Here is an 18914-nt window from a genome sequence, read left to right as displayed (position 1 = left end):
CAAGTGCCGACCTACACCTGCCTACGGGATGAATACACTACTACAGGCAGCACACTGAAGAGGCAGCGTGTGTTCCACCCAGACGGGACCAATCCAAATGCTCTTTATTGAATACTTGCAAAACGTCACCAATACGTATTTTTTCGTTCATTGTTTCTTCATCGTAGTCAACATTTAACAAAGATTCAGATATCTGTACGTACACGTTTTAATGCACTTTTAATGTTTAAAGGCGCTAATAATGCTTTAAGGTGGCATTCATTAAATATATTTGTCTCCTTGTTCCTTAAGTTCACACTCCTGTCTGTGTGTGGGGCTCTCTGTGTCTGTGTGTGGGGTTCTCTGTGTCTGTGTGTGGAGGGGCTCTGCGTGTGTGTGGGAGGGCTCTGTGTGTGTGTGGGGGGGAGGCTCTGTGTGTGTGTGGGGGGGCTCCGTGTGTGTGTGTGGGGGGGCTGTGTGTGTGTGGGGGGGCTCTGTGTGTGTGGGGCTCTCTCTGTGTGTGTGGTGCTGTGTTTGTGGGGGGGGGCTCTCTGTGTGTGTGGGGCTCTGTGTGTGTGGGGCTCTGTGTGTGTGGGGGGGGGCTCTGTATGTGTGGGGGGCTGTGTGTGTGTGTGTGTGGGGCTCCATGTGTGTGTGGGGGGCTCTGTGTGTGTGTGTGAGGCTCTGTGTGTGTGTGCGGGGGCTCTGTGTGTGTGTGTGGGGCTATGTGTGTGTGTGTGTGTGGGGCTATGTGTGTGTGGGGGGACTCTGTGTGCTCCACCCAGACGGGACCAATCCAAATGCTCTTTATTGAATACTTGCAAAACGTCACCAATACGTATTTTTTCGTTCATTGTTTCTTCATCGTGTCAACATTTCACAAAGATTCAGATATCTGTACTTACACGTTTTAATGCACTTTTAATGTTTAAAGGCGCTAATAATGCTTTAAGGTGGCATTAATTAAATATATTTGTCTCCTTGTTCCTTAAGTTCACACTCCTATCTGTGTGGGGGGCTCTCTGTGTCTGTGCGTGGGGGGGCTCTGTGTGTGTGTGTGGGGGGGGGCTCTGTGTGTGTGTGGGGGGGGCTCTGTGTATTGTGTGGGGGGGTCTGTGTGTGTGTGGGGGGGGCTCTGTGTGTGTGGGGCTCTCTCTTTGTGTGTGGTGCTGTGTGTGTGTGGGGGGGGGCTCTGGGTGTGTGTGGGGCTCTGTGTGTGTGGGGCTCTGTGTGTGTGGGGCTCTGTGTGTGTGTGGGGGGGCTCTGTATGTGTGGGGGGGGCTGTGTGTGTGTGTGGGGGGGGCTCTGTGTGTGTGTGTGGGGGGGGGGCTCTGTGTGTGTGTGTGAGGCTCTGTGTGTGTGGGGGGGCTCTGTGTGTGTGTGGGGGGCTATGTGTGTGTGTGTGTGGGGCTATGTGTGTGTGGGGGGGCTCTGTGTGTGTTTGTGGCTCTGTGTGTGTGCGGGATCTGTGTGTGTGGGGGGGCTCTGTGTGTGTGTGGGGCTCTGTGTGTGTGTGTGGGGCTCTGTGTGTGTGGGTGGCTCTGTATGTGTGTGCGGGTGGCTTTGTGTGGGTGGCTCTGTGTGGGTGGCTCTGTGTGGGTGTAAATCCAATAGGTTATGCATGTGCGAGCGATTAGCCTATTGGCATTGTAAATGACAATGCCATTTATTTAGCGATAAAGCTATTGGCAATGTAAATGACAATGCCATTTATTTAAGATGCTCTACCTTTAATAATGCCGAGACCATTGCATTGTAAATGCTTGTTTATACCTATTACCAGTATTCCGTTGGGCCATAAAAATGAAGAAACTCCTTCAATTTTTCTTTTTGCAATCACCATATCTTGTAACATAGGAAAGACCTTTTATAGGATGTTCGTCACGGTCTGAAAAGCAGGTTGATTAATTTCAGTAGTTATATTTTCCTTATAGAGATGTGAGATATACTCTGTCCAGACTGAACCAGGGGTAGAAACTGCAGATGGGGGATATTTGGTGTTGGTTATGGAAATGTACAAAGGGATTTACATTCACAAGCACTGCAATTCACTCATATTAAGAATATCAGATGAATGCCAATACAATCCAGTGCTGATAGCCCTTGAATTTAAGGATAACGTCAGTTGTAATATGCAATATCGGTAGTCTAGGACAGTTGCAAGGGGCTCACTGAAGGAAAGTATTTATTACATTTCTGGCTAATAAGAAAAGTATAAAAAGATCTCGGGTTAAATGGACACATGCTAGCCCTAGCAGGTAGTGCAGAACACTGAGAAATCAGGGAAAACACAAAAAATCACATTCATAAAGATAGAGATGGTTCGCCATTCACCCTAGCTAGAAAAAAACATAAGAAGAGTAATACAACAAGGTGCCTTCTTATGTGGAAAGTTAGAAAGAAAAATTTAAATCAAAGACCTTATTGGTGTGAAAACAGGTGCGTTCTTAATTTACAAGAAACAAATTAGGCAAATATGTGTTAAATTCTAAGAGCCACAATAGAAGCAGATGCATCTATTGCCAGAAATCCTAAATGCAGCAAATTATCTGAATTAAATGACCGGCATATAAGTAGGCTCTCCTCCCGAACCAAAGCGATCGACCTAGCAATAAGGTTCTCTTAGCCAGGAAGGAACACTGTCCCGAGTGTTTGGGTTTGGGATAGATAGCTATAGTTGTTAGAACGGCCTAAGACAATATATTTAGATCCCTAAAAGAAAACAGAGCTCTTCAAACTTCACATTCTAGATATTCAGTTTGAAGTAAAACATATATGCTGTTAAAAGACATACCTCTCCTCTTGCTCCTTTAACACCTGCTTCACCCTGAAGATTAAAATGTAATTATTTGAGTTATTTAAATTGTCATTGCTTAAAAACGGAAATTTGTATAACAGGGATATAAATGTATGTTTACCCTCAGTCCTGGCCTTCCAGGACCTCCTACTTCTCCCCTTTCACCCTAAAAGAAACAGAAAAATAAGTTTCAAAATCGTAATAAATTTATCGTTGGTAAATACACTTTTCCAGAGGAGGTACGTAATACTGTTGCTTGATTACCCAATACTAGTGCTGACCCTCATACTGTAAACATGTGCCTAACTCTCTGTTTTGTGCAAGTGGCTCCTAAATGTAAGAGCCACTTTAAAAATGTTTTTCAAATTACTATCTAAAATATTTTCAGAATACATACACTTTTTTATATTTCAACAGGCCTTACATTCCTTACTAGAATAGTATTCATGATTTTGAAAAGCTCAAGGAATGTTCTTGATAATAAAGTCCTTGCTGTTCAACATCATCCAAGAACTCACCAAGACGTCTACCATCAATCATGAACAAGAACCTTCTTTCCCGTCCTTCCCCTCACACAACCAGACCAAAGTGAGTACATTTGTCGTGCCCGTGCAATCCACCTCCTTTTCTATTGCCTCTTGCCAGTAGTAAAGATAAAAACGCGCATTACACCAGCCATTTGACTCTATCTGCACAGCCATTAAAAATATATCACCCACAGCACCGGAAGCACTTTGCATCTGTTGGTTGTCCATGCACTAACAACAGCATATAACCCATTTCCCTCTACATAAAGACATTGAGAATACAAAACACAACACACACAATTCACCTATTATATAAACCTAGCAAACATGAAACAACACATTGTTCCTAAGGAAAAAGCTACAACTCCAAGAATATGCCATGCAATATTTCACACTACTTGTATCCTTACAGGACACGTGTACACTTAATATCATAATTCAGAAAACCCAAGTTTTACAGACAAGAAAATCTCCCTCCACTCTTGGCACTGCATATCCTGAGACCAAACTCAAAACAAGAAAGTATGAGCACTTAAAACTCTGAAACAATACTTTTCAATAAAGCAACATCCCCTCTAATTGAGATGCATTTAGCACAAAGCAGACACAAGAACATAAAAGTCTTTCCATTTATGAAAAACCATCAAAGAACTGTGAGTTTCTGTTAGTCCATTCATACATTGAGGATTCAACAGGCAGCAAATTACTAAAGCCTCATAACAGCAATATCATAGTCAGTGCTCTCAGGATGCAATTCTGCTCATGCAATATTACTTCTGCTGAATCCCGTGTACAAACACAAACACATCAATCTATGGGTACAGACACGGGGAACAAAAGACAGACAGTTGAGTTTGCTCTGGTCAGAAGGTCCGCACTCAAAAACACACTTCGTCCGTACAGCTGTTGGACAACCATGTATGGGGTGACAATCACCCATACAAATTAGAGCCACTACTGCATTTGATGTTACTGTAACAAATTATGCTTTTACAGTGCAGGGCAGACATATGCACTTCACAAATTGGTCAGGGGGATAACAGACAGCATGAATCCACCCCACCTATGATGGGGTGGACAGAGATATTCACAATACTTCACTGGAGCCCCCAGGTGAGTAGATGTTGGCAGGTGGTAGAATCAACCTGTTTTATTGCCCATGTAAGAGGAGCTGACATTACTTCTGCAGTCTCCCTCTGTCCACATTGAAGAGCAGTGCTGTAAAATAATGGCCCCATTTTAGGTCGAGCATTCGAGACTTCTTGTATATACTTTAGCATATACTTATATGTGTATGTTCTTTGTGGTCTCTGGAGATCAGCCCCAGGGCTTGTCTGCTTCCGCGTAGGGACTTTTTTTTCTGTTCAACTGCCTCTATTTAACTGTCTTGATAGAAAACGACAAGTAGAGGTCAGTAAAATACCAGAAATGCTTTCTGCTTTGGGACTTTCATTTTTTAAATATTTCTGGAAACTGTCTTCATTTAACTTTCTTGATAGAAAAAGACCAGCAGAGGTCAATAAAATACCAGAATCACTTAAGCATTCTCTAGATTCCGGTCCATAGAAATTGTCTTCCACGAGCACCCGTAGACAATAATATATTTTTTTAAACCTTGTATTTTCCATGATATGACCACTGAAGGCCCTGATTTTATATGAAAAACAGGGGTTTGGACTATACCATTTCCTGCTGAAAAGCAATATTTCTCTCCTTGTGTTGCCATACCTGGCGTGTCACGCAGTTTGGTGCTTACTTTCCCTCCATGTTAAAGAACAGTTTCAGCACCCAGGCTAATGTGCTGCATAGCTTAATACATATAAGGTCCCAAAGGCAAGACCGATTTCATTGTAAATGTTTGTGGTTATTGTTCCCCATTTTCGCCTATCTTATATTGATGATTTTAAGACTCTGTGCTTCACCTTAAAACATGTGCTGTACATAGGAACTCCTTATTTGGCATATTTAACTTCCAATAAATTTCACCTTTAAAGGTGCTTAAGGTTAAATCTCATACCACTACCCTCAACAGAGAGGAATAGGTGCATAGGGATTTAAACTAGTACGTCACATATCCAACCGCAATAACTGTCATAAAACAACAAAAGTGATGTGAGAAACCTATTGAATCCCTTTAATGGTAAAATGTACTCCATCATTTTTTTGTGGGGCTTAATCATTGCTTTTTGGATTAAATAGCCAGTTACATATATTATATTTATAAATCCCTCAAAGGCAGCTAGTACTAAGGCAATCTACACCTCAAACTCAAACCTGTTAGAGATTTATTGTCACAACTCTTGCAGACCCACAGGTATGTATATATGTTTTCAAATTCTTCAAGTCAGAGCAAGGTACATTGAAAAATAAATTGGGCTGTCTGTATGAAAACGTGCTTTGTCATTTGTAATACAGGAATATTATACATTTGAAATTGTTAGGATGGTATGCATTTATCAATGCTGCAGTTTAAATCCCAGCTAAAAATTGAGGCTAGGGAAATTTCTGAAACATGTAGGCACATGTGGAAAGCGTTATCTAGACTCAAATCTTAATGTCAAAACTAAGCATGCTTTTTTGAGTCTACGGTTGTTGTACGTACACATTCTGAAATGTAATGAAACTTGACGACATGAACATCCTATTAACAGTATATGTTTACTCCATGTAAAGCCTTGGACGATACTGAACATATAATTTACTGTTCACCTGCTCGTTACCATGCAAGAGTTAAATATCTAAAACTAATGCTTAGTTAGGTGGGTATTAAAAAAGTGACCTCCCGGGGCCAGCTCATTCCACGAAGAGGTACCGACGGACAGTGCGGGGCCTCCTTCCTGAGCGGCTTGACAGGTAGAGGTGAGGCTGGATTATCCAACTCTTGTGGATTCCCAGAGTATGGCCTGACTAAAGAAAAGAATTGAACAGGAATACTGGTGGTGTATTAGAAAGTTATTTATCTTTATTATTTACACAATTATTGCAGCAGCATTGTTAAATACCTGGTCCTGAAGAAAGCCGCTGATACAAAAAATTGAAAAAATAAAATAAAAAAAATTGATCAACAGGCTGAAACATGTCGACCAATCACTAACAGTGGTTTATATCCATACCACTGTGCTGTTACATTTTTAATCCTGTCAGGTAGAACACATTAATAAAGTCAATTGGTGATCCTATCTAGACAGTTTTAATTCACACCCTTCCTTCACACAGCGCTGCATAATTCCTCACTACAACCCATCATTACACATATGGGATTACCATCCTACCCCTGAAAAAATATCTCTGAGCTCCTTCCTTAAAATCCTGAAGTAGTAGCTCCCAGTGGCGACTAGGGTTTCCCCACTGGTAAGGAGGCCCCATATGATGAAGCATGTCACCCTTGGGTGAGTGAAGGGTCTTATCCTTAATAGGATGCCTTCCCCTGTGTTATAACACAAATTTTAGAGTTGAGAGATTAATTAGGGCGTGTCTTCTTACATTGTACACACATGTATAAGACCGTAGGTGTATAGAGTGTTTTTTCACGTTAAAAAAGTGAACCAGACACTGGAACTATGTTTCCAAGAGGGACTGGAATCTAATAATATTAGTAGCTTTGTAAAGTTTATATGACCAGGAGGGACAAAACTAAATTAAATGATCATGCAATAAGATTATTTAACATTGTTTATAAGCTGTGATTAACATTGATCTACATTCTATAATCTGAGGGACGATAATCTGGACTTTCGTTTACTATTTGTTTTTATAATACGTTATTTAAGCGGTTTATTGATATGTAAGTACTGACAGATACATTTCTATTGTAACTATGAATTTATCATCTATTGTATTGTGCAATAAACTTTATCACAACTGCTATAAATGTCTAAGCAATGTATGCATTTCACTGATTGCGCTCAAACTCCCCCAGAGTGCATATAGCGGATTCTCCGATTTACAGAGAGGCATTGGCAGAGGGTGACCCCAGACTCTCCATCTAGTGGCAAGGGGTTACATTGCATGTCTGTTAAATAAGGAGAATCTGGATTACATACCAAAACTATTTTCTACAAGAGAAGTAATAAAAAAAAGTAAAATACATTGACATGGTTCGAAATTTTGAGAGGGCAGAAATATCACCTGTGCTCCTTTCATGCCATCATCTCCTTGTGCGCCCTGCAAGAGACAGAATAAAATGAGTCACCTAGATTTGCGAAGGAGTCTTTTTTCACTTTCCATCTTTTCTTTAACTTTCTCGATATAGTGCTATAAAGATGTGTATTTACATTGTGTTGAACATTCATGATTGTTTCATCTCATGTTCCGCTGGGCTTTCTGATACGCAGAATGCATTTGAGCTTTTTATCATCCTAGGAGCAGTCTTGTGAAGTTGGAAGAAAATCTTGTGGTTTAGGCCAATGTTTGTAACATCCATTATATAGATAGAGTGATGTCCTCTAAGATGTTTTATTTACATGAATGGGTAGCAACAAATGCATTTATCTATGTCAAAGTTTAGCATAGCACAGCATGCAGGCTTATGGCTGCTCTTGCTCATTTCATGGTCTTCCTACCCAATAACCCGTCGGGAAATGGGTCACGCAATATCTCGATAGGAAAGTGCTTTCAAAGAAACTATCATATACTATCAATCAAACTAATGAATGAAATTAATATTGTCAAACCATACTTGAACAGCTTGAATTAAAATATTTCAAAGCTACAAATGCCTAATGTATTTTTGTACTAAATATGTATATTAAAAATGAAAGACATAACGGAACAAGAAGGCAGAATTCTTAAAAATTACAGAGTTGTGTGATAAAAACGTGTTATCAAACTATTATATCCTACTCCATCTAAGTAATTCATTCAAGTAGGGAAGACGAAGTCTTAGTTACAATCAATAGCAGAAGCAATGCCGATGTTTCAGTTTTCCATGGTCAAAAGTATACAAGACCCTATTCAGGACAGAATGGCATTCTTTAATCCCCAAAAGAGAGAATTAGATGGTTAAGAGGGTTATGTAATAGGAATATGCATCAATGGATATAAAGCATCTAGGACTCCTTGCTACAATAACACCTTCTGTAATGTGTCCAAATCCCAGGAGGGGGTCACCATCAATACATGAGAGGCCTAAGGACTCAAAGGCGATTAATTTTCTCCATTTTAAATGGCCACCATAAATTAGAAATATAGGTCAAACAGACTCATAAGTAATTAGTAATGCCCAAAACACCTTACCGATGCAAAATTGCCCAGATTGGATTTGACATGAACGAAAAAGCTTTCTTGTTCTTATGCCCTTCATCTACAGATGTTAATAATTTTCTGTGATTTAATCAGATTACGGAAGGTTTTACAGTGGTTAAATAGTCCATCACTGCCTCCTACCATTTAGAGAAGACACCCTTGTGTTGACTATGTGTATAATTAAATTCATCAACACTTCTTACTGTGTCTAAATAAGGAAGGTTATGGAAAAATACCTCTATGTTTTAAGGGGAAGATGTCAGACCCTGCTTGGGTGGCACAGGGCAGACTGGTTAGTGGGCCCCAAACATTGAGGTAGTGGTTGTTTGCCCTGGTGTCTAAGCATCCTTAATACTATGTCTGTTCAAACTGGGCAAAGTACAACCCTTTCTGCACTTGACTCGTAGGGTAACGAGGTTGAGCAGTGACTGTCTTCAGAGAGTCAACAGATACATTAACTTAATGCCCAGCCTTGTTCTCACCTTTTATGGAAAAGAAAGTACTTAATATCACATTGGTAGTTAATATTACACACTCTGATGGGTGACACATGAATAAATCTCTTTACAACAAATGCGTTACAACACATTCCATTACAACACGGCCCTTACAACGACTGCGTTGTTACAACGCAAACTATTACATCGCAAGTCGTTACACCGACTTGCTGTAAGGGGTCTGCCGTGTGGCATACAGGGTTATATGAAGCTGTGTTCTAAGAACGAGGCGTTACAACCTCCCTCACCTTCCCAGTAATCACTTTTCCTCACCTTATGGTTGAGATCCTCCTATTACCATCCCATCACTCTGCAGACTCATCCAAGATTAGGTTCCAGTGCAGATGGCGCAAAATGTTCTCAGTGGATCGAAGAGCAACTCAGTTGAATGTTTTTATAATTTATGCAAATAGTCGCAAGTAGGCTCATCAGGCTTGCCTGCAAGCCTCAGGCACTTTCTGCCTGATTCAAGATAAACCCTGTGTTGTATTTGCTGGTTGCTTACAGTAGTCCTGGTTGTGTGGAGAACGCAATTTGCAATGCTATCCTCACAGCTTTACTCTTCTTTTGTAGGGAAATAATGCTGAGGACAAGGTTTGGAGAACAATCTCTGAAAGGAAGGAATGCGGCAGCAGCAAACTCTACTAGTGGCATCCCTCCTGGTCAGCTGCAGTATTGCGTTCAACAGTGGCAGTTGCCGCCTCTAGGCTGCGTTCCTTAAGTTCATGTCTTTGGGAGAAAGTACGGCCTTTGTACAGCTCAGAACTCTGCTTTGACAGCAACAGTTTTCCTCTTCTCAGCAGTAGCAGTCTGCTAGGCTTTGTAGGTGTACATGCTCTAGTAAAATCTTGATACAACACATTCATAAACTACACTAAGAGACCAGGGAAACCCTTTTCAACACAGGTCATTCCTGAATAGCTCCCTTGGGTCAGCAGATTTCTCTGGGATCCTTACACACTTAGCTACTCATCCTGTACAGTCTCCACTTTTCAGGACCAGGCATGGTCCTTCCCTCTCTCAGCAGGCAGGCAGGCTTCTAAATGTTTAGGTAGACCCTCATTCAGCAGCAAGTGTTGAATTCAGGTGATGTCCCCTCACCTCTGGGAGACGAAGTGTGAGGCAGACATCTGCCCTGAGTTCACATCAGCTCTTCAAGTACATGGTGGAGCAAAATCTTTGTTAAAGAAGATCATGATACTGGAACAAAGAGAGGTGGTTTAGATCACAAGTTTACCTGCATTATCAAGACAGGGGATCTGAATCCAATGTCTGAGGCTTCAGAACTAGTTTGGAGTGGTTCTCTTTCTAAGGTCAGTTTCAGGTTGCTCTTCACACACAACCTTTGTGCAAAATGATGTGTTTTCAAATAGGTAGCAGTGGGGATGGTTCCAAGCATGGGTCAACACAACATGGGTAAAAAGAAGTGCACATTTTCTGCTACTGTTTGTCATCAGCCTTCTTGAAGAAGCAATCAGAGACACACAAAAGACCAATCCCTGACTAGCAACTTCCTCCGCTTGACAAACGGAAAGTGAAGCCTTATCATCAACCAAATGGCAGTGCCCCAGAAGGTCTAATCAGCAGTCCTTTGCTAACAGGGCCCTCTTGGAACTCCTTAAGGGGAGCCCTGTCCATTCTCCTCAACTCAGTACCTGGGTTTCCCCCTCCAGCCACAGGAATGCAGGAAATACACTTTCACTGTCTAGATAAAGCTGTACTCATCGTCATCTTGTGACATGCAAAATCAGAGGCATCCACAATGGATCCATCATTGGGTGTGACAGTGTTGGAAATTGGTTGTGATGTTTTTGTTTTTGTTTGGATGTGGTATGGGTGGCCAGAGTACAGGTGTTTTTTTCACTTTTGTATTGATAGGGTTGAAGGTGACCACTGGCTGAATTGCTTACTTGTCTGTAATTTCCACGTTTCCTCTTCCTCCCAGTTGTTTACTTCACAAGAAGCACCCTCTCTGCTCAGCCCACTCTCTCTGTAACTTTCAATCCAACCTTATAATGACACCCCAACATTCCATGTCCTCATAGCTAAGCAGATGAGCGAAGGCATGACAAGACATCAGATTATAACACTTAAGCAGTGTTTCATCTATCCATTGACTGTTCCCATGAGTCAGGCCTGATTTTCATATGGAAAGGTCCAAACTGAGGTGGCATGGTGGGTGAAAAACGATGGATTGGGATGCGGCCCTGAGTGATTACCAGTTGCTGAGATTAAATTCAAGCATTTCAGCCATCATCTTGTTGTTTCCGAAACAAAGTTAAGCACCATCACAGATCCAGTTTAAAAGCCTGACCATAGTAGATAAATCCATCTCTGGAAAAGCACCGCCATGATTAAAACAATGCTTCCCATCATAATACCCAATGAAGGCTTTCAATTAACTGATTAAAATCTGGTCATCACCTCTCAAGGAAGGAAATAGGCGAATCGTAACATTCTCATCAAATTTCTTTGGTGTAGACTTTTCCTGGATTACCTGAAGTTGGTGCTTCCTGTTTATGCTTCTTAGGCCCTCATTATGATTATGAGTTACGTGACCTCTTATTTTGGATTTGGTAAAAACAAGAGTTTCCACCCAACTCAAAGTTATGAGTCATGCAGCATATCTGAACGTGCTTTCACGACATTTCGTAAAATCACGTGATACCGTGTGACAAATCCACCAGGTCAAACCCAATAAAACATATCCTAAGAAAAAAGGGCTGGAATTCACGGATTTTATGAGGAACTAGGTGTTGTAATATAGATTTCCTCACATCATTCCACATCCAGATGTGAAACTTGTAAAAGCCTGAAAAATATATGACAATACATCCTAGTATCAATATCGCGTGCGATTTTCCACATTGTTTTATTGGTCGACTCATAATGGGGGCTTGATGTTGCATGCAGCTGATGCTGCACCACTGTCAGTATACGTGAAAAAGTAAAACAATGTCCATGACAAACTTTCGCTTGTGCAGTTTGCTCACGCAGAGACCGGCTTACAATGCTTTTTCTCACGAGTGCGTGTGAATAGATGTGGCCCAGAAAACGTATGTTGTAAATCTTGCCCACAATGTCTCAATTTTTTCAAACATTTTGATGAACATGTGCGTTTTGTAGTGCCATTGTTTTTTATTTATTTTCTGTTAAAAAAATTGTCATGAATTAGAATCATGGAGCATGTTGTTTATTAGAGAGAATAAAAATATGTCCATGTAGCATTTTGCTATATTTCAGTTTATTTGTGAATCTGGAAGCTAAACATATTCTTCAAAAGTTTAAATTATTTTCACAGTTGTTATCTGACTAGCCATTTATATTTTTTTCTAAATTAGTTTGGTACGTTTCTTTTTTAAATATTTTTAACCTCCAAATACTCATATTCCCACTAGATGGCACTATTACACAATACAAGTGTGAACCTATGAAAAACATGATTCTCATTAGACTACACTTATACTTATCTAAGTATAATGTAAATAGTTGACATTCATGCAATAACGTTTTATTTTCTTTATATCTCTATGTGGAGAATATAGTTCTATGTGGTGGAACTTCCTTCGCCACATATTTATGCTATTCTTTCAGGCTCGATCATTTTATGTTTAAATTGGCTATACAACGCCATTGCGAAAGTTGAGAAAACCCACAAAGCTACTATATCGTGGAAATTCACTCCCTTTCCAATAGTCCTTGTCCTGCTGCTTCACCTCTGTCCGACTCACTGCATGGTCAATATAACAACATGGGCAGCAATACCAAAGCAGAAGTCCCACACAGTGGTGTAGCTTCAAGGGTGACTGGGGGTAGGGGTGGTGGGTTGAGGTGTGACACCCTCAAATACATGTATTCTTTATTCTTTGCTTGGTAGTTGGGTCTCTAGAACCTGAGTTAGGTCTGTGTTGGTTTTTATTGACATTAAATGTATTGACTGCTTTACCAAAAAAAAGCAGTATTGCTGTATCCATAGAAGTAATCATTAAATGGGTGAAATTGATTGCTCTTAAAATTCCACCAACATTGGCAGTAGTAGGCTTGGAAAGCTGTGCAAGCCTGAGCTTCCAGGCATACTACTGGCAATCAAACACCTCAACGATAATAGGACAAATGCTGAAAACATTTCTAACCACTAGAAAACGCTTGTGGTAGCATTCCATCCCATTGTTATTTCACCCACTGTGCCCCTCTAGACAGAGGCCCACCTAATGCAAATCAGTACTGACCCTGTTCCTTATAGGAACAGTCCAATCCCAATCTTTGTCATTGCGCCACTCCATCATGCATCCCATTGATTTCCTAATTAGGAAATTTGAGATTCCAGCCCAAACTCTCACTGACTCAGCAATGACTCAGCAACTTCCAAGATGGCCGGCGGAACAGAGCCCTGAATTGGAGCGCCTGGGCTGCGGCATCAATTCTTTGGAATATCCATCTCTGACCTGCCCCCACCTATGCCACCGACACAATACTGATTCCGGAGACCCTGCTCACCTAATCGGTTGCTTCAGTTGCGCACTTGAGCAAAGACTGACCCCTCCACTGTCGTCCGAGCACTGGTCCCTATCCTCGGAAGAGCGTCTTCCAACTGCTCTCTCTCTCCAGAGCCGTGATGGGGGTGGTATTTGAGCTGCCACGTCTAGCAAGAGCAGATTGTGCAAACTCCATTGAGCCCTGAAGGAGGCGACACTCAAGCCGACAAATCACTCTTACTAAGGCACAATTTTGAGCTGGTACAGTTTTTGAACATCGCTTCGGCTCCAATATGGCCAACGCTCCCGATCACAGCGCCGTGAGCTTCTTTTGTTCTCTGCACTGTACAGCTGAATCTTTCTGAAGAAAGCAATTTGTGACCCTCTGATCAGGATATCCTTTTTGGCTTTTCCTTCTCTGCGCTGTTTTTCACCCCTCGTGGCGACTGCTCCGAAGATAGTGCCGGTAACTGCCTGACTTTAAAATGGCGGCCAAAATTTCCCTCGATCCGCATAAACCTTCTTCTCACCGCAATATTTGTTTCCCGTGTTATTGCGGACCCCAAAGTTTGACAGCACTCTCTTCACTCTATGGCCCCTTCACCCGCTTTAATCTGCTCTCTCACCCATTTTTGTCCCTGAGTGTAACTGCTTTTGAATAAGCTACAATTAAAATGGTTCCCAACACATGTTAATGTAAGGGTCTCTACCTGCTACCTTCAATATTTTCTGAATTGGGGCAGCAGTCTCACAGGCTTCTGTACGAGCGACCCAACTCTCAATTCCCCCTACTGCAGTGAGGGTCTTTCTCTACCAGCCCGCCTGTCCCTAAGATGGCCACCATGAGTGGGCTCTGTACCAAAGCTCCCCTTCTCCCCTTGTTGGGGAGGGATCCAGCATCTTTGCTCTGGAGCTTCAGAGACCCCTCTGAGAGAGACCACAATGACAAGGGAGTCACACACAGCAGAGGATTGGGAATGATCCTACTACCTTTCGGAGCCCAGCTCTGCACACCGTGTCAGGTACTCACGATGGAACTTTTTGATGATGCCCCCCTAGGTGGAATCTAAAACCTTATATATGTACTGCGGTGCCCGAGCAACCTTTGGCCGATGACCGGTGGAGATGTCCTATGCATCTATGGAGGAGTTTGTCTTTGGTTCTCCCCTCGGCTGTCAACGATCCAGCCTGACGTCGGACACTGTTTTTCCTCTTCTCCCCATTGTATTTCCTCCCCCTCCCCCCTATGTTTATGCTATGCTTTTGTAACTCATGTAACTATGCTTCAGCAACTGATGTAACTCTGTAACTATGTTCTGAAACTATGTTCTTTCTCATGTAAAGCGCTCTGATACCTTCCGTTCTAGCCAGCGCTATATAAAACTTTTCAAATAAATAAATACATGCCATTGGTCCCAGAGCTGAGGTTGCTAATCCTATAGGTGGTGGTAATGTTGGGATGTGGGAATACTGCATTTTTCCAATTTGTCCACTGAGGGTGCATAAGAAATGGGGAATTACATTGGGGATCAAAGTTATCACATCCAAATCAAAATGTAGTGCTGCATTTTACCCCTTTTCTACCTGGTAAATTCACCAGATTTTAGCTTGTGAAATGTCAGTGGATGAGGGAATCGTTAAGGTCTAGATTGATTTGTATTTTCCAACTCGGCCACACTTTCTGGTATAGGACGAACAGAAATCTCACTGTTCTCTGAATGAGTGTTTTAGTAGTAGATTTTGAACAGGAGGAAGTGGATTTGTGGGACAGAATGCCATAAATCATGATTCTTGGAAACAGGATCTCTGTACTAAGCCTGGAAACAGCCCATGGCGTTCTGGTTTGGGTTGTGAATTAACTTCAGCTAGAAGCCTGTTTGTATTAACCCCTTCCATGCTGGGCCGTTTCCGCCGCTGTGCGGTAAACAAAAGAACAGGGCGGGGCTGTGACGAACCCCAGCCGTCATCAGCACACGAGCACCGCAGAGCGTGACGGCTGGGGTTCGTCACCAGCATGGAAGGGGTTAAGAAATGCTCCTCTCCACATATATGACTGTAAGGTAATTACCTCAGCTTTGTATGGAGCGGAACTGTGGGGTTTTGAGAAGATGGAATGCTTGCTGACTACAGAGAATACGTTTCTGAGGGCCTTAGTCTCGCTCCCGTAGGGCACCCCTCTCCACCCACTAAGGTTGGGCATGGGGCGAGCCAGCATTGCCAAGAAGGCCAAGTTACGTCCTCTGTTATTTTCGCTCCGCTTAAAATCAACCCCAGAGCTGTCTTCTTATGCGGCAGCCCTTCATGAAGTCCAGGCACTTGATAGATTCAAGAAGATCTCTTGGCTGCAGGAAGTGAAACAGTGGACCTGTGGGAATCAAAGGATTGTGAAGGGCTACCAACTAAGGAATTACTTAAGAAATACTATTGATACTGGGTGGCCCAGTCCTCTGTTTCACATCCGTCTTGGGGCCGTTTAACCACTGAGTTCCTGGATTTTAAACAGCTTTCCTCATACGAATATCACTTGGATGCTATCACGATCCCTCTGGATAGGAAGCTGTTTATGCAATTTAGATTTGGTTCGCTTCCAGTGAACGCTCCCACAGCTTCCTAGCGTCCAACATCCAATGATCTACAATACTGCCCAGGATGTCCACGTGCTGTGGAATCAAATGGTCATATAGTTTTTTGCATGCCCACTGCACAAACGGCAGAGAGCCAAATTGTTAGTTCCTGTTTGCAAATTCTTTGGTATCCGGTGCCATCTAGAATAGATACGCTGCGCGTCTTGATGCTAGCTTAGTAGTAGTTTGCGCTGTACCAAAGTTTCTTGGCACTATGTGGTCTATTAGAAGGTCTGCCCTGAACCTACAGCATTAACACTTTGGACATTGCTAAAATACTTTTTAACATACCTTTTAACCAGTTTTTAAATCCATACATTTATTACTTGTTCTAATATGTATGTTATGAATTTACTGTTTCTTATACCATACCACAAAGCAAACAACTAATTAATTGTCCTATGGTGGGCCCTGTTGCTTACTACTTTCTTGAGATTGCCCCCCGTCACATTTTCGTGCTTCATTGCACGGTGTCACTTGAACTTTTAGCATCAATTTTATCCAATTATTGTTGTATTATCAGTATGTATTTAATAACTCTGTCTTATGAATTGTCTGTACTTCTAATTGTATGGCCAAAAGACCGAATAAAGTTTATGAATGACTGGCATGAAGAAATGCAGATATTAACTCACCTCACTCTTTGTTTGAAATGCCTTTATTCTCACACAGTCAGCAGACACTAAGTATTATTTTCTTTTTTTATTTTAATTTTTAGATGCTGCAACTCGAATTGATTAAATATGCATTTTGCATTTGTAAACACGAGCCAGGCTAGTAATTATGACGACCCGGTTACTTATGCCTGAACATCATAAATACTCAGAGACCCAGCCTGACTTTCTGTGATAAGCACACCATGAAGAGCAGTCATGATGGAGAAGGCATCCGCCCAGTACACAGCATACACACAAAACTACCTCTGGTCATGACATCCGATTAACGCTTCCTTGTACCATCAGTAGCAGAAAAACAATAACAGCCAAAATATGGAACATCATTCCCAAGTAGTCATCCTTGACATTTTCATGAAAAACCATGTCCTCGAATGAGAGCAATCCTGGCAGAACCAAAGGAGCTTGCATTGTTTTGGGCAAGTTGTACTCCATTGTGGCCGTGGCATGGGGTGGAGTGGGTTTAGTGGAGTAGATTGGGGTATATTGTAGCGAGTAGAGTGGAGTGGCGTGTTGTTGTGAAGTGAGAGGCGTAGACTGGAGTCGAGTTGAGGAGATGCATGTCAGAGCATGTGTTAGAGTGGACAGGTGCAGAGTGGAGTGGAGTGGCGTAGAATGGAGTGGCGTAGCATAGAGTGGAGTGGAGTTGTGGAGTGGAGTGTGGAGTATGCATGGTGTGGTAGTGCACTGCCATTACAGGCAGCACATTTTCAATTGAAATGACCATTATCTTTGAACCGAAATATGGTTTTACTGCACACAGATGGTAATGTGTGTGAATGTTATCACCTCGTGTATTGATATGTTTTGATCGTATTCAAATATTTGTTTCCACCACACTTTAGAATTACACAAACATGTGCTTCGTTTGTACTAATTCTGATATATTCTGAAACATCAGCACAGTTTTTTTGTTTGTTGTGTGCTAGAAGTAAAACACTTCCTACACTCTCTCCTCTTACATGGGTAGTTTGTCACATAATTTTTCCAACTTTGAAGTCTGAGAAACAAAAGTAAACCCATATCTCCCTGGACAAGATTTAAAGGCCTGTTACAGAAAGTGAGTTTTTGTAAGAATACAGTAAACAAGTTTTTGGCAACGAGAGGGACGAACTCAAGCTGGACAGCCTAAAATAAATAAAGCCAGCAAATTGAAAGCCAGAATATGTGAGTTAAAAAACACAAAGCCAATGGTAAGCAATGGGCAGAATGCATTTCTAGGTCAGCTTTCTGAATATCCCAAAGACCTCTTTAGCAAACATGACAGCTGTTCTATCTGGTGGGCTTTGACCAAAAAAGAAGACATTTTAGATGACTGTTTGAGATGAATGAGGATGCCTCCCCATAACCATGTGAATGGCATAACCCAACAAACTCAATCACCCAAAAAGACTGACAAAGGCTTCATCAACACCTAAGTCACACAAAAAAGTGTGCCCAATACCTTGCACACCATCAGGGATCACTGTTGTGATGCACTAGGCGCAACAAGACTTGCTTTACAGATATCTGCATCACAGCTATAGACTCACAAGCACATTCAAAAATCAAACTTACCTGTCAAATGCTAACTGAGGCAATACTCAGCAGGGATTTAAAGCCCTGTCTTGAGAATTCTTTGAATGCACCTCTTAGTACGCCTTCTGTGGCCCAGAAATAACAAGAACGTTTGTTATTTTCTCTCTCATGAAAAGGAATTCTAATTTAAATGCAAGTCAGCAAACTATTGGTTCTAAAACAGAGTTGCTACACCTGAAATATAGGGTATGGTATAAGAATGGCATTTTGAGAAATCTTGCTTGGAGAAATTTAAAATGTTTTGCAGAATTCATTGGAAGATCCTCCAGAACTCAGTGGTCTACCAAAAGGATGCCAAGTACAGTTCTCACCTAACAGCAACTCTACTGAATTAATTCAAATTTTTCAATAAACCAGGATACCAGCCCATGCAAAAGATGTGATCGAAACCGCGTAAAGGCCTGAAGGCAACCTAACCTCATTGTTTTGCAAAATTGTGTGAACGACAAAGCAAAATATTACTAGCCAGTCACTGTCAACTGCCTTTTAAGTCACAAATCCTGTAATTACTACACCAAT

General features: G+C 41.7%; 1 protein-coding gene across 1 annotated transcript in view; it reads right to left on the bottom strand.

The window, feature by feature from the left end:
- The window catches only part of LOC147722465 (collagen alpha-1(XXI) chain-like), a 675708-nt gene that overhangs the window by 56285 nt on the left and 600509 nt on the right, over nucleotides 1-18914 (bottom strand). Inside the window, exons 23-25 of the mRNA XM_086967313.1 lie at nucleotides 7432-7467; nucleotides 2898-2942; nucleotides 2774-2806 (exon numbers count right to left, since the gene is read on the bottom strand). Coding sequence (XP_086823439.1) covers nucleotides 2774-2806; nucleotides 2898-2942; nucleotides 7432-7467 — 114 coding nt within the window. The remainder of the gene's footprint in view (nucleotides 1-2773; nucleotides 2807-2897; nucleotides 2943-7431; nucleotides 7468-18914) is intronic.

Source organism: Lissotriton vulgaris, chromosome 4_1, assembly GCF_964263255.1.
Source record: "Lissotriton vulgaris chromosome 4_1, aLisVul1.2, whole genome shotgun sequence".
NCBI classification, from domain to species: Eukaryota; Metazoa; Chordata; class Amphibia; order Caudata; family Salamandridae; genus Lissotriton; species Lissotriton vulgaris.
The sequence above is the reverse complement of the archived record's forward strand: the minus strand, read 5'-3'. Positions and strand labels throughout refer to the sequence as shown.